This window comes from Hakea prostrata, chromosome 6 (genome assembly GCF_041222555.1).
Source record: "Hakea prostrata isolate BN-2017 chromosome 6, UWA_Hpros_2, whole genome shotgun sequence".
NCBI classification, from domain to species: domain Eukaryota; kingdom Viridiplantae; phylum Streptophyta; class Magnoliopsida; order Proteales; family Proteaceae; genus Hakea; species Hakea prostrata.
In genome coordinates, this window is record NC_142605.1 from 15,868,151 (window position 1) to 15,882,795 (window position 14,645).

Sequence of the window (14,645 nt, forward strand, 5' to 3'; positions counted from 1 at the left end):
GCAAACAAACTTCTCTTCCCAGTTAGGCCTCCATCTTGAAGCTATCCCACACACGTTTCCATACATTCAGTCTTCCCGATTGCAACCAAAAAACTAGAGATGGTTTTTGGCTTTAACAAGATAATGCCAAATACTTTTTGAGAAACCACAATCCCTGTGAAAATATGCAGTGAGCTCTCCACCTCATTCATGCAAAGGCTACATCTGTCTCAATCTTGAATTTTCAAACTTTTTTCCGTCATTTGAATGTAACTTGTCCTTAGACGCAAGCCAGAAGAAATTGCTCATTCGACTGGGTAATTTAAGCCTCCAGATTCTCTCCCAATAGTTTGCATCATACTTCCCAATGGAGCTGATTGTATTTTCTGCCACTAAAACACCATATGTAGACCGAATTGAAAAAAATACTAATTGGCTCTGGATTCCACAATATAACGTCATTTCCTTTCCCCTTTAGATGAGATCAGAAGAGTTAAATTTTCTCACAAATTCTTGCTAGAAAGGTGATCCTCAAAATTTGATCCCCCATGTTCCATCTTCATTTATATATTGGTATATTGAATCTCCACGAGTTTGAGAAGGCACTAGGGCTGTCACCAACGTTTCCAACAGCCCCTCGTTCCCTACCCACCTATCTCTCCAAAACAAAGCTTTCCTCCCATCACCGATTCTCTCGATTATTGTTTTTTTTTTGTTGTTATTGTTATTATTCTTTAGTTCTTTATCTAATTGGTCATTATTTGCCCCCAATACTCTCCATTTTACAGAGAATTCGCCAAAACATACTTTCTGCTGAGATAGATTAGGAAGAAGAATAGGAATTGAATGAACTAATTCAAATATTTCTTTCTTTTGGAGTTTTTTTTTTTTTTTTTTTTTTTGTTTTTGGTGAAATGAGATTTATTCAACAGAAACTGAAGTGGAAGCAACAGAGCCTGACTCAAGAGCAAGTAACTCTTAAAGCCAGGGGGAGCTCACAGGCTAGAAGCACATGGAGCCAAGAGAAATGCCACGCAAGGCCAAACAATCCGCAACAAAATTTGAAGAACGCGGAATAAAAGAAAACACAACAGAGGCTGAAGAAGCATAGTCTAGAATATCCTCCACTACTAGCCTTGCAGCAATTGGAGCAGCAGCCTCAGCATTGAGAGCAAGAATAGTAGCCAAGCAATCCGACTCGACGATGATTCTCCGATGACCAAGCTCAATAGCATATTGGATACCAGCTTTGATAGCTTCAAACTCACCAATTAAGCTGGAACTCATCAGAATCTCCTCCGAGAAGACAAAGGTAATTTCCTTTTTGTTATCTCTACCGATAATACCAATGCCACCACGAGAAGCAGAGAAAGGGAATGCAGCATCCGAATTAATTTTAAGCCAACCGTCAGGAGGTGGAGTCCAGCTAGTAGATTGGTGCGCTGTACTCGATTGGGAAGGGGAGCTCCACATAGAGGTAAATTCATAGCAAGCAGTAAAGGCTTTAGAAATTACCTCATGAGGAGTAGATTCAAGTCCATTAAAAATGAAATTGTTTCGGGCCAGCCATATAGACCAAAGGATGAAAGTCGCTTGAGTGAAAAGATTAGCAGCAATTCTTTTATCCTTCCTTTTAAGAGCACACCAAGCTGAAAGCCACTCTGCTAAATAAGATTCAGACGTAGGCTGAATCAGAGGTGAAATGTGAGAGCCGAACCAAATCGCCTTGGCATATGGACACTCAAAGAATAAGTGATCCGTAGTTTCCGGACTGTTACCACACCGCAAACAGCTTGTATCAACAGGGATTTGCCGATGCCAAAGAGCAGTGGTTGTAGGCAGGCCATTTGAACTGTGACACCCAGCCTAAATCTAGCCTGGAAACCCGATGTGTTTTGGGTGAAGTCGGGTTTTGTTTAATGTTGACTTTGAAGTTTGACCGTGATTTCAGTTTTACTATCTTTTAAAATCTTAGGAAGATGTCTTTGTGGGCCATCTCAGTAGAAGATATGGTGTTTGACCCAAAACCCATGGATATTGATGATGGTGTTTCCTTATGGAAACCTTATTTGATTTGGTGTTGAACTATTTATTTGTGAAGAAGAACTTGGTTGATGGACCTAAAGCTTAGTTGGACCTAGTTTGAAGACATCCCTCCATACTAGGTAAGTAATATGATGTGTTGAAAGAAGCCCATCCAAAAATATTGAAGTTAGGCCCATTAAATCCCTATTTTTGAACAAGTTGTCCAGGCAGTGGCATTTTGGTAAATATCTGTTTTGAAGGTTTTCAAAAGCTTTATTTCTTTTAATTTCGTGGTAAACTATTCCCACCATGTTTCTAAACCTCTTGATAGCGTGGGATCGACCGTTGAACTTCCTCTTTGGCAACCAATCAACCAACAGGGTCAGTTTGGTCAGTTTGGTGAAACCCTAGTAATTCTTGGACTCTTTGTGATATATAAAAGGGGGAACTCCATGTTTTTCACTCTCAATCTGTTTCTAAGCCTTGTAGAACGTGGGATAAGCCCTAGATCCTCTCCTTCGAAGCCAAGAAAGTATCTGTTCAGGTTTCTTCAGCGGTTTCTCTTCTAAAAGGTTGGTATTCAATTCGCTTCTTCTTTAATTCATTCTTTCTTCTCTACTTCTGATTTTCTGATCATGAGAAGGGTATTACACTACTGTAATGACCTCTTCTTTAATTCTTTTAACCCTAGAGTGAATCCCCCAATTCACTCTATGATCTTGAAGCCAAATGGCGACGATCCTCGAATTTGATTCCACCCAAAGCTCTTAATGATACTTTCCCTAATTTCCTACCTATCTTTATTATTGTGGGGAAGGTCTCATATTATTACCATGACCTTCCCTTGTGTCCTCATGATTGAGGAGTTGATCCCTGATATTCCTTGGACCATTGAAAACCAGAAGGGAGAGATTTTGAGGGGAAATTCTTGGGTAACTCTCATGATAGGGTAACCAATTGGCAACCCTTCTATTTTCTATTAATTCTTTGGACTCTCCCCAAAACCTTTCTTGATTGTAAATTCTTTGCCCTAAGGGTGAATCTTTATTCTCCTTAGTCTTTTCGTGGGATACACGGATTCTTGTTAGTAAATCCCTAATTATATGATTTGAATTTATTTCCCTTCACTTTAATTGAGAACCTTATTTTCTCTCATTAGTAGACCCTTTCTAATTCCATTCTTTATTTTGAAATACTAATGAGATGTTCCTTTATCTATCTTGGGTTGTTTTTGTGAGAATTAATTATGGGTAACTCTCATGAGAGGTAACCAACTCTTATGAGAGGTAACAATATATGAAACCCTATTGTTCTTTTATCTGTTGGAAACTTCCCAACACTTTTTCAGATTGTGCATTCTTTGTTTCTCTTTCCCATGGGTGAATCTTGATTCTTTGTTTCTCTTTCCCTTGGGTGATATTTGTGTTAACCTAAACTTGATCATCTATGTCTTCCTGTTTTATTGGCTATCAATTTATTTCCCTTCATCCGGTGCTCTCAACCTTTTCATTGGGAGCCAAAAAAAGGGTGAAATCCTAACCTCTTGGATCAAACCAAGAACCCTTAGTTTGATCTTGTTAACAGCCAATCAATGTGTTTTCTTTACTAAAATTGTAACCTATCATTCTCTAATTCTTTATCCTTGATCACACTATATTTTCTTCATGATCCATGTTTAACCTAATTAGGATTTCTAATTATTCTTTCTTCGTTCTTGTTCTTGTTTGAGATCAGGAAAAAGATGATGCATCCTTGCAACCATCTATTCCATGATCTCATCCTATTCTTTGAGATCTATGATCATCATCATGATCTTAACCCTAGCCAAATAAATTCCTTGAAACCCTAACCCTTGAATGATCTTTTCGAAACCTCTTGTAACCTTCCATGTGGGAAACCTCATGGGTAATGTTTCATTAACATAAACTAGATTTCCTATGATTTCTTGTTATTTTCTTGATAACAATCATTCCCTCTCTTTCCGTGATCATAACCTTTTCATGAGCCATATGTTATGATGAAACCCTAACCTCTTTGTTACAAACCTATTATGATTGATTTTTCGGACTATGATCTCCCCCATGTCTTCTTTTGGGTTAGGTTGTACTTGGTTATCAACCCCATGAGCAAAGCACCCTTGTATAGCAATATACATGGGGGCGGTTGTGGTGGCGTCGATTGAACCAAGCGACCGCCTACGACCGCCGGTTCTTTCGGGGTTTTGCCCTATTTTGCCCCCTGTTCGTTATAAATAGCATCCCTCGCCCTATTAACGCATTATTATGTTCGGGATTGCTATTTTGGGCGATTAGGGGCTGTGAAACGTCGGGATTCAACTCAAGTGTTGTTAATGATATGAAACCTTTTCTCTTCTATTCTTGGTGATTCTGATTAAGGTAATGAATCTCCATCTGCAATTCTCTTCTTTTTAACCTCTAATTGATATGAACCCATCTCCTTTTTGTTAGTGGTTACCCAATTGATTTGTTGTACTCCCTTTTCAATGTTCTTGATGAGATCCTGTCCAGAAACGAATCCCTGCATTTGTTAATGGATGGATCTAGTCAAGGGGAGAGTTTCTGGGTAATCCATTTATGATAATTGTTAGGTTTCTTTTCACCTAGTGTCTCTTGGAGTGTTAGATTCGAGACTTTGGCCATGATCACTCGAAATCCGGATTGAAAACGGATGATCAGAAGCCTAAGTTTCGGATCTGAAACTCTCTATTTTTGGGGCGGTCACTAGTGGCGGTCGCTCAACCTAGCGACCGGCTCAAGCGACCGGCCGGTTTCCAGTGTCTGTGTAAGTTTGATTTGGATTTGTTTTGACTCTTGACTCTTTTATATTCTTGTAACCCTATGCCTAGGTGTTCTCTGTTTCAAGTAAAAGTCTTATAATAGTTTCTGGAATTCAAGTTAGAGGAGTTTTACATAATTACAGGTAAGGACATGCATTCTTATTTATATGCAATTACATATACATGATGATTCTGTTGTTCTATTTACTATTCTTTGATCATGTAACTTGCTGTAATTGTATAAAGCATGTGAATCTTATTGTACGCTTGTTGTGGTATTCCTTGATGTACTTCATCTTTCATGATATTGCACAACTGTTCATGGTATGATAAAGAGTGATTGTAGTGTGATTGTGATGGAAGGGGTATTCCTTTGGGATATCTTAGCTTGGGATATCAGAAGGCTGTGGAATGGGACACATGCCTGCTGATGTCTCCAGCACTATCATGATTACTTGATGACATACTTAGGGAGTCTAGAATTGCATGGCTAGGTACCCCACATGCTATTACCCTTTCGGCGGGGAATTGAGCCGGGTGACCCGTGACAATGGTGACGTGACTATGTTTCATCCAACAGCGGTAACCAGTCCGTCGGAGACTCGGTGGTCCACGTTGGTCATGTAATGGTAGGGTTGCATATGTTAGGGTTGGGCTCATGGACATCCAAGGAGCGGACCGGGTGTCGCGAGGAGTCATGAGAGCATCCGCCCCAATAATATGTGGATGACCATAGGGTTAAGGAGTGGAGTCCAACGAGGTAGCCGGTCCGTGAGGATTCACACTCCTAGGTTGCGAAGGATCGAACCGAGTTGGTTGGTGCCATAGGGGAAGTATCTGGACTTCATATAGTATGTTACCATTATGACCTTGCATTGGATTAGAAACCCCGACATGCGCCGTACTCATTGCCAATGGTTGTGGTGAGAGAGTGTTGACTTAACCCCCACCACGGTTTTGAGAGCCGTGTGGACTTACCCCTTTGTCCAGGATCCCTCCAGAGGTAACCAGTCCTTGCCGGATCAGAGTGATGAGACTTACCCAAAGGAGGGCTGATGTATATCTTAAAGCATGTCAGCCATTAGAGACTTGCATAGTTAGATCTTAGTAGCATTCATATTTCTGCATATCATCCATATCATTTCATCTGTGCATTCGTGGATTGTACTGACATATATATGAGAATTGCTTGTTCCTTACTGAGTTCGTTGGAACTCATTCCTTTCATTGTATGTATTATATAAACTGTACAGATGGTTGCACAACGTCGGAAGTTGGAGATGATTCGTATGAAAGAGCCTTCTCGTTTGAAGCTGATGTGGCACAGACAGTGATACATGAACTTGCAAAGCATGAAGCCTCCTGAAGAAGAAGATTATTTAGTTATTTATTTTGCTTCCGCTGAACTCGATATTACTTTTGATTCTTGATTTTCCCTCTTTCGTTCGTTCTTGGATTTTTATTGGAGTATTTGGACTCCTGTAACCTTTTTTTTTATTATTGTACTATTCTTGCTCTTGATTATAGGTATTTGTATTTATTATTATTGATAGACTAAAACCATGGATCCTGTGACGGATCGCACCCACGGGTCGTCGGGCGGGTAACCGGGCCTGGCGGGCGGGGTGTGACATGAACACATTCGCCATATAAGAAAATTTATCTTAGGTAGTGTAGCAGAATTCCAAATTAGTTTCCATATGGGAGACGAGTACCTCTGATGTGAGTGATGGGTAGAAGTAGAAGGCCGAGAGCTGAGTTGAGAATGCTGTTCATTGTATAAGAATTGATAGGTGCTCTTGACCGAATGTGAACCATTTGGAGAAGGACCCCATATCTGAATATCATATCCTCTTCTTCTAGCCGGCCGAATCTGAATAATAGGATTGATGTCTTGTGCATTGAAAAGACTTTGAAGAAGTGGGAGATTCCAGTGCCCATCATTAGACAGTAGCTCTTGAACCATATTTAACTGGCAGTTAAGTGGTTTAACTGAGGTAATACGGTAGTCAGGGTTATTAGTAAGCCAAGCATCTTCCCAAATGTGAATCGAGGCTCCGTCTCCAACATTCCATACTAGGCCTTTCCTCAGCACATCTCGACCAGCAAGAATACTTCTCCAAATGTGAGTAGGTTGGTGCCTTGTAGTAGCATTTAGGAAAGATGATCTTGGGAAGTATATGGCTCGTAGAATTTGTACCCACCACAGATCAGGTTCTGCCCAGATTTTCCAAGCTAATTTTGATAAGAGGGCTTTGTTGTGGAGACATGAATCTTTAAAGCCAAGACCACCATGCAACTTAGATTGGCATAATCTTGCCCAGGAAATCCAATGAATTTGACCACCAAGAGGATTGGAATTCCAGAAAAACCGGCTAGAGGCTTTTCGAATTTCTACATGGTGCATTTGTGGGAGCAAAAGATGGAGACCAGCATAGTTGGAGATGATGGATGAGACTGATTTCCCAGCAAGAGAAAGAAGGTTCCCTTTCCATCCAGCAATACGGGAGTGTACCTTATCTTGTAATCCAGATAGAAAATCAGATTTGTGAGATGTGTAGTCCATTGGAATGCCAAGGTATTTGTTGGGGATTGTATCCATCTGCATTTTTAAGATCTTTGTAAACCATCTCCTCCAGCAGCTTGGTGTGCTTGGACTGAAAAACACAGAGGATTTAGATCTATTGATTTGCTACCCTGAGCCATTGCAAAAACAGTCAAGACATTCCTTTAGCCCATGAATAAGTTGAATGGAAATTTCAGAGAATATGAGGATGTCATCTACAAATAGCAAGTAGGAGAGTCTAGGAGCTCTTTGTTTAATACTAATGCCACGAATTAGACCTTCTTGAGCTGCATTGTCAAATAAGTGACATAAAGCCATCGAGCACAATGAAAAAATCGCAGGGGATAAGGGATCACCTTGACGAATACCTCTTGAAGGAAGTATATTGCCCTGAATTGTACCATTAATAAGCAGAGAAAATGACACTGATCTTATGCTTGCCTAATAAGGTCAACCCAATGAGAATGGAAACCCAGTCGAAGAAGCACCTGCTCAGTGAATTGCCAATCGAGACTGTCATAGGCTTTTTTTTATATCCACTTTGGCAACCATGAAATGAGTCTTACCTTTTCTCTTCTTCTTGATGTACTGGTACATTTCATTTGCAACAATGATATTTTCAGATATGGATCTTCCAGAGGTAAATGCAGTTTGGTGAGGATCAATGATACTTGGAAGAATACCAGAGAGTCTGATTGCAATCACCTTAGAGAAAACCTTGGAAGCTACTCCACATAGGCTAATTGGGTGGAAGTCATCCATCATCTGAACATTGGGCTTTTTGGGTATAAGGCATATGAGTGTTTTATTGAAATGCTTGGGGAAGATTCTAGAGCTGAAAATGTCATTCACAAAAGCAAACAAATCCTCTTTAATTATATCCCAAAACCGTTGAAAGAAGCCTGGAGGTAGTCCATCCCAACCCGGGGATTTATCCGGAGCCATGGCAAATAAAGCAGTCTTGATTTCATCCATGGTTGGGGGACTAAGTAGTAGATCATTCATTTCAGAAGTAACAACAGATCTAGTACAATGAAGCAAGGTGTTAAAAGTGGTTGGATTTGTACCTTCAGTAGTATAGGCCCTTTGGAAGTAAGAGACAGGTTCGTGAATAATTTCTGGTGGAGAAAGGATCCAAGAGCCATCTTGCAGTTTTAATTTAAGAATTCGGTTATGGCGTCTTCTCTGAAGAGTAGTGGCATGGAAGAAGGCCGTATTAAGATCACCACACTGTAGCCATTGAAGACGAGATTTTTGCTGCCAGAAGATTTCTTCCTGAGCCATTGCTTCCTCTAGTTTGATGGACAATAGGTTCATACGCTCCTGGGAATATGAGTCAGCAGAGGCATTCATGAGAATTGCCATGTCCTCCTTAAGGCCTTTAATAGTTTCCTGAATACGACCAAAGATTTCCTTGTTCCATTTTCTGAAAACCACCTTGGTGTTCCGCTGCCTTTTTTCTAGTTTGTTGCTAGCAGTTCCAGTGACATTAATTGACCAGGCTTGGAGAGCAATTCGTTGTGCATCAGGATGTCTGAACCACATGTTCTCAAACCGAAATGGTCGAGGCCCATACATTCTTCCACCATCCGTATCAACCAATAATGGATAATGATCAGAAGAGTGGTGTGGAGACACAAAAGTTGCTGAATCTGGAAATTGGATCTGCCAAAGGTTGTTTATGAAAGCTCTGTCCAAACGAACTCTAATATTATTTAAGCCCAGTCTACGATTCGTCCAGGTGTATTGGGGGCCTTGGAATCCTAAGTCAATGAGGAAACAAGCATCAATAAGACTACGAAATCCAGACGAGTCATGAGAATTTCTTCTAGAGCCACCACTTCATTCTTTCCAATGTAAGGTCAAGTTAAAATCTCCCACCATGAGCCAATTCTCTAGTTTGGTCGGTGCTAACTCTCGCAGACATGCCCAAACCGATTCTCTGTTAGCAGGATTTGGAGCTCCATAAAATCCAGATATATTATATGTCACTTGGTCAGAAGACACACATTTCATATCCAATAAATTCTGCAAAGCATGAAGAATCTCAACTGAGTAGCCATTTTTCCAGAATACACCCAATTCTGCTGCTGCACCAATAGAATCCACATTGAAATATCCATCCATTCTAAGAACTTGGGCCAGCCTCCTGATACGAACAATGTTGCATTTACATTCCATGAGGAAGACAATATCAGGCTTTTGGTCCTTTAGGAGGTTTTCAGTGATCGGAACTTAGAGGGACCTCCCAAACCTCTAATGTTCCAGCTAAGAATCTTCATGGCTCCCCATGGGGCTGATCTCCAGCACCCATGGGGTTTTCTGATAAAAAAGAATTTTTGTTGAGAGCTATACCATTGATTTCCGGATATGGTCTCATTCTGCGAGCTCTTTTTTGATCAGGGGATGATATGGAAAGAGGCAGAGAAGCAGCTGTTCTGGGCCGATGAGCTTTGTTGGATATCAGTGGTTTTGAAGAGGCTGAGGTGAGAGTAGAAATTGAATTTTGATCAGAGGAGATGGATGGACGGTGTAGATCTGGGCTTTGAACATGAGTGGAAAGGAAATGGCAAGTGTTAGATACAATGGTTAATGGGCCTGGGTTGTTTGGGCTTAGCATGTGAAGGGTTGGAAGTGTTTTTTGAGTTGACTGCTAGATGGGCCAATCTTTTTGGGAGAAAGGTGGTGCAATGGTAATATTCTCCAGGGAGGGTATTAATTTTTTGAAAGTATTTGAAATTTCGAGATTAGGACTGCTGTGAGGGGGTTGATAGGTTAATGAGAGATTGGTGCCCAACGGCCAAGTTGCAGAGTGACTAGGCTCATGGTTAGGGGGGAGCAGAGACTGGAGAGGTGCAGAGGACGAGGGCTGCGAGTCAGAGGCCGTTATAGAGAGAGGATGGGTAATGAGGGATAGACATTGAGCAGAAGACGTGCTTCCAGAATCTCTCATTTGTCTGGTAGTGGGAACAGGATCACACTGGAGAGGAAAGTTGTCAGTGTCAGGGACCTATGTACGAAGAACTCGGTCTGCGGTTTGGGAAGGCAGTTCCACTTCATTGTCATCACATCCGGCAACTGGGATGTCCGGAGGAGCATCTCTATGGCAAGCCGAGAATGGGGTAAGAAACTCATGAAAGGGATGAGGACTGTAAATGACCATACCTTTGCGTGCATCATCCACCAAGCGGTTGGGGGGTGGAAAAGCACGAATATCCGAAGGCAGTGCCAGCAGCGCAATCAGCGCAGAGGAAAGAGGGCTTGAGGGGCAACGACTTGTCTCATGTCCCAAAATGCCACATTGGAAACAAACCATAGGGAGTCGTTCATATTTCATCTGGAAGATGTTAACAGCACCACTTCTTCGGCTCACTTTAATTGAAGCTTTCAGTCTTTTATCCGCTTCCAAGATGACTCTGCCTCTCAAAGAATGGTGGTGACGACCAGCAACCGTACCATTGATGAACATCACATTTTGGACAATACCCAGTTTCTTGAAGAACTGTTCACCCAAGTTGACATCCAACAGTTCAAGATTGGAGGTGAAAAGTTGTATCCAGATAGAGAAACGATTGAAAAGCCACTATTGATTTTCTTTCCAGGGCTCAAGCAAAAGAAGATTTCCATTAACGAACCATGGTTCGTGCATCAAGACGTTAACCAAATCATTCGGATTTTCAAATTAAAATAAGTACCTGTGTTCTTCCAGTTGCGTGACCTTCACACCATGGTTGGGATTCCAAGCCTAAAGAAGGGCACCCGAAACCGCTTGATTCCTGTATCTACGACCAACCAAAACTCGGCCAACTAGAGCCGCCGCCCTAGTGGAAGCGAGGCGATCCTCAGAAGCGTCATCTAAACAGACTAACTCATCACTATCCGTAGAATCGTACTCCGGTGAGTGAATAGGATCCGGAGGTAACAAAGGGGGATTCGGTGAGTGAGTGAGAAGGAGAGGGGAATCCATCATCAAGGAAACCAATAGGTGGTCTGAGAGAAGTTGGAGCATAGTCAAGACTGGAGAGGACAGCAGAGGAAAATCACAGTCGGGGATTGGATCTTACCAATGAATAAAAAATCACAGTCGGAGACTGGAGACTGCAGATGGTGCATCATTGACTGAGAAACTTCCTGTGTTGAATGCCTTGGTTTTTCGAACTTCTATTTGTTAACTGACACAGTTCATACACCAAATTTGCATTCCTGGTTGAAGAACATATTACCATTCTGGAGCCTGTATAGATAATGATCCTTCTGAGCTGATATGACGAAGCTGGTATTGAGGCTCAGAAGAAGAAGGAAAACGCCTGTCCATCTCCTGCCCAACATAACCATAAGGGAGTTAATCAATCTATTGGCATCACTCATCTGGATTGCATTCTTTTCTTTCTTTGGAGTTAATACAACTGTTGGTGATTCCTATGCTCCATAACCATACAATCACCCACTGTCATATGGAATAACTTCATAGTATCTTTGAAACTAGCCTACTCTACAATATAGTATCCCACCCAACTACTGTTAGATCAAACTCTAACCTTTTTCTGTCACCAATTACCCATTGCTCCTTCCCTTGGACAAATTTTCAAACCTTTTTCAAGCCACCGAAGAGAGAAGAATGTTGTAACAGTGGTTTTAAATTCCCTACAAAGTCTAATAATCGAACCCTTAAGAAGAGAGCACCACGACTCTCCTTGTGTTTGATCATCATTGCTAGATTGCAAAGACACTCAAAGTTAACATCACAAAGATGACGCCCACCCAAACCACCTTCATATTTTGGCAAATAGCTTGTATGTCATTCCACATTAATTTCTTCACTGACTGAATATTTCAAGTTTGGATAAAATTTTTCATCAAAGCATCTACTTGTTTAGTGATACTTCCTAGCCACCAGTAGACTGAGAAAGAATGGATCGACATGCTTGAAATTACTGACAAAACCAACTTTAGTCTATCAGCTTGACTAAGAAGTTTTCCTTTCCACCCTAGGAGGCAAGATTTAAGTTTATCAAGTATAGGCAATAGCCCTCTAGTGACACGAACTCTTAACACATCCATCCCAAGACATCGGGATGAGAAGTGAGAGATTAACATGCTCAAAATTTCTGCTACCCTGTGTTTTCGATGAGGGGAAATTTTCCATAAGTACAACTTACTTTTCTTTAGACTTATTTGCTATCCAGAATACTCTTGGTTCATTTCCAAAAAAGCTTTAAGGTTTTTAACATACTTAATTGAAGCATTGTCAAAAATATATACATCATTAGCATATAGCAAGAGGGTTGGGACCTCTACGGCCTTGGTAATGTTTTCCATTTTCCTGCACTCAACAAACTTTTCAGCCCCTTACCCAATACTTCTTCTACAATAGGAAACAACAGTGGAAAAATAGGGTCTTCTTATCTCAGCCCCCCTTTTCACACCAAAAGACTCTATAAGACCTCCATTTGGAAGGATAGATAAATTTTTGGAGGAACAATAATTCATGCACCCACCAATCCAATGGTCCTAAAAACTCAAACTTAAAAGACTAATACATCAAAAAGATAGTTCCAAAAGACAAGGTCTTACAGGCATTTTTAACATCAACCTTTAGACCTAATCCACCCCCCTCTTTCTTATGGAAACATGCACCATATTTGATAATTCATAAGCAACAGAGATATTTTTAGATATGATCTTACCTTTTGAAAGCGCTTCTTGGTCTTCTAATAAAATTTTGGAAACAAGCCACATACTTAGTGTTGATGCCATCACCTTGGGAATAATTTTGACAAAAGATAATTTCCCATACAAAGAGGGCAAAACTTCTCGAAGTATCTTGCATTTGATATCCTGGGGATTAGTGTAACAAATTATCACAGATACCTTTTGGCAGTCTTCCTTTCCTAAAAAAAGATTTCACTGCATGCTACAAAAAAAACCCAGTTCCCAAACGACCTTTTTAATTTCCAATTTAGGAGGGATGACCTCTAGTAAACAACATTCTTCCTCTATCAGTACTTTTGGAATTGCATCTAATAGTTCGGGCTGTTGTATATAAGTCCCCGCCTTGTGTAAATTTTCTTAATAATCCACAACATGTTCCTTCAAATCTTCCAAACCAGATGTCCACAACCCATTCTGTTTTTTCAATGATTTGATATGATTTCTAGCCATTCAAATTTTAACAGCACGGTGAAAGATCTTGCTGTTTTGAAAGAACTTGCTGTTTTTATCAGTATCACAAAGCTACTTCACCTTTGCCTTTTGCTGTAACAGACACTCTTGTAGTTGTATTGCCTTTAGGAGCTTTGTTTTTGCATTAGCCTCTCGATGAAAAAGGTCATCATTCATATCGCCCAACTCTTCAAAAACCCCTGTAATTTCTTTAATTTTTGTGAAGAAATGAACATAGGTTCTCCTGGGACGGGTTTGCCCCAAACACTAGCAACCACACCAATGAAACCAGAACTTGAAATCCAAACATTATTAAAGCAGAAAGGAATGTTCGAGGAACGCTCACCAGCTTGAGAAATATTGAGAATAGGGTGGTGATCTGATGCTTGGACTGTTGAAACTTTGTTGCTGCACTTCCCAAAAAAATTCAATCACTTTTCATTACAAAACCCTTTATCAAGCATTGATTGTACATTCCCCTGGAAAACCGGCTTACCAAGTGGGGGTTTGCCAAGGTATATCAGCCCACATCATTGCTTGTAAGGCACCGATGTGGGACTAACCTTAACATTACCCCACTCTTACAAGACGACGTCCTCGTCGGCCCACTCTAGGCAGCTCCACTCCAGCGGTGGGGTTTTTCCCTACTCCGGGCAGCCCGGCTCCTAGGTCGCCCCTCTCGAGTAAGCCATCCGGCAAGTCGGACCAATGATACAACCTCGGTTCCACACCACCTGGAAAACCTGGCTTACCAAGTGGGGGTTTGCCAAGGTATTTCAGCCCAAATGTCACAAATACTTTAGAAGAGGCAAGCCCAGTAAGGCTCAAAGAAGCAAGCCCAATAAGGCCCATGAGAAACAAACAACGACCCACCTATCTCATCGACTATATCTAATGAAGAAGTATCCAGAAGGGACTCTAGAGTTTGTAACCGACTATATCACGTAGTGATGAAGAGTATCCAGAAGGGACTCTAGAGTTTGTAATCCAGGAGGACTCTAACTTTGTAATACATTCTCTGAAGACCATAATATATAATGGGACCCAAGTAATGGGAAAAGGAGAACAAGTTAATCTCTTCTCAAAGTCTCTTCTCTCTCTCCATCTCTCTCTCTC

General features: G+C 41.0%; 1 protein-coding gene across 1 annotated transcript; it reads right to left on the minus strand.

The window, feature by feature from the left end:
- Positions 1–981: 981 nt before the first annotated feature.
- LOC149012351 (uncharacterized) lies at positions 982–9,494 on the minus strand. Its single transcript, XM_089157584.1, has 5 exons — positions 9,303–9,494; positions 7,934–9,032; positions 7,736–7,757; positions 6,517–7,458; positions 982–1,750 (listed from the first exon to the last, which is right to left on the minus strand). The coding sequence occupies exons 1-5, from the start codon at positions 9,492–9,494 to the stop codon at positions 982–984; spliced, it is 3,024 nt and encodes a 1,007-aa protein (XP_089013710.1).
- Positions 9,495–14,645: the final 5,151 nt, after the last annotated feature.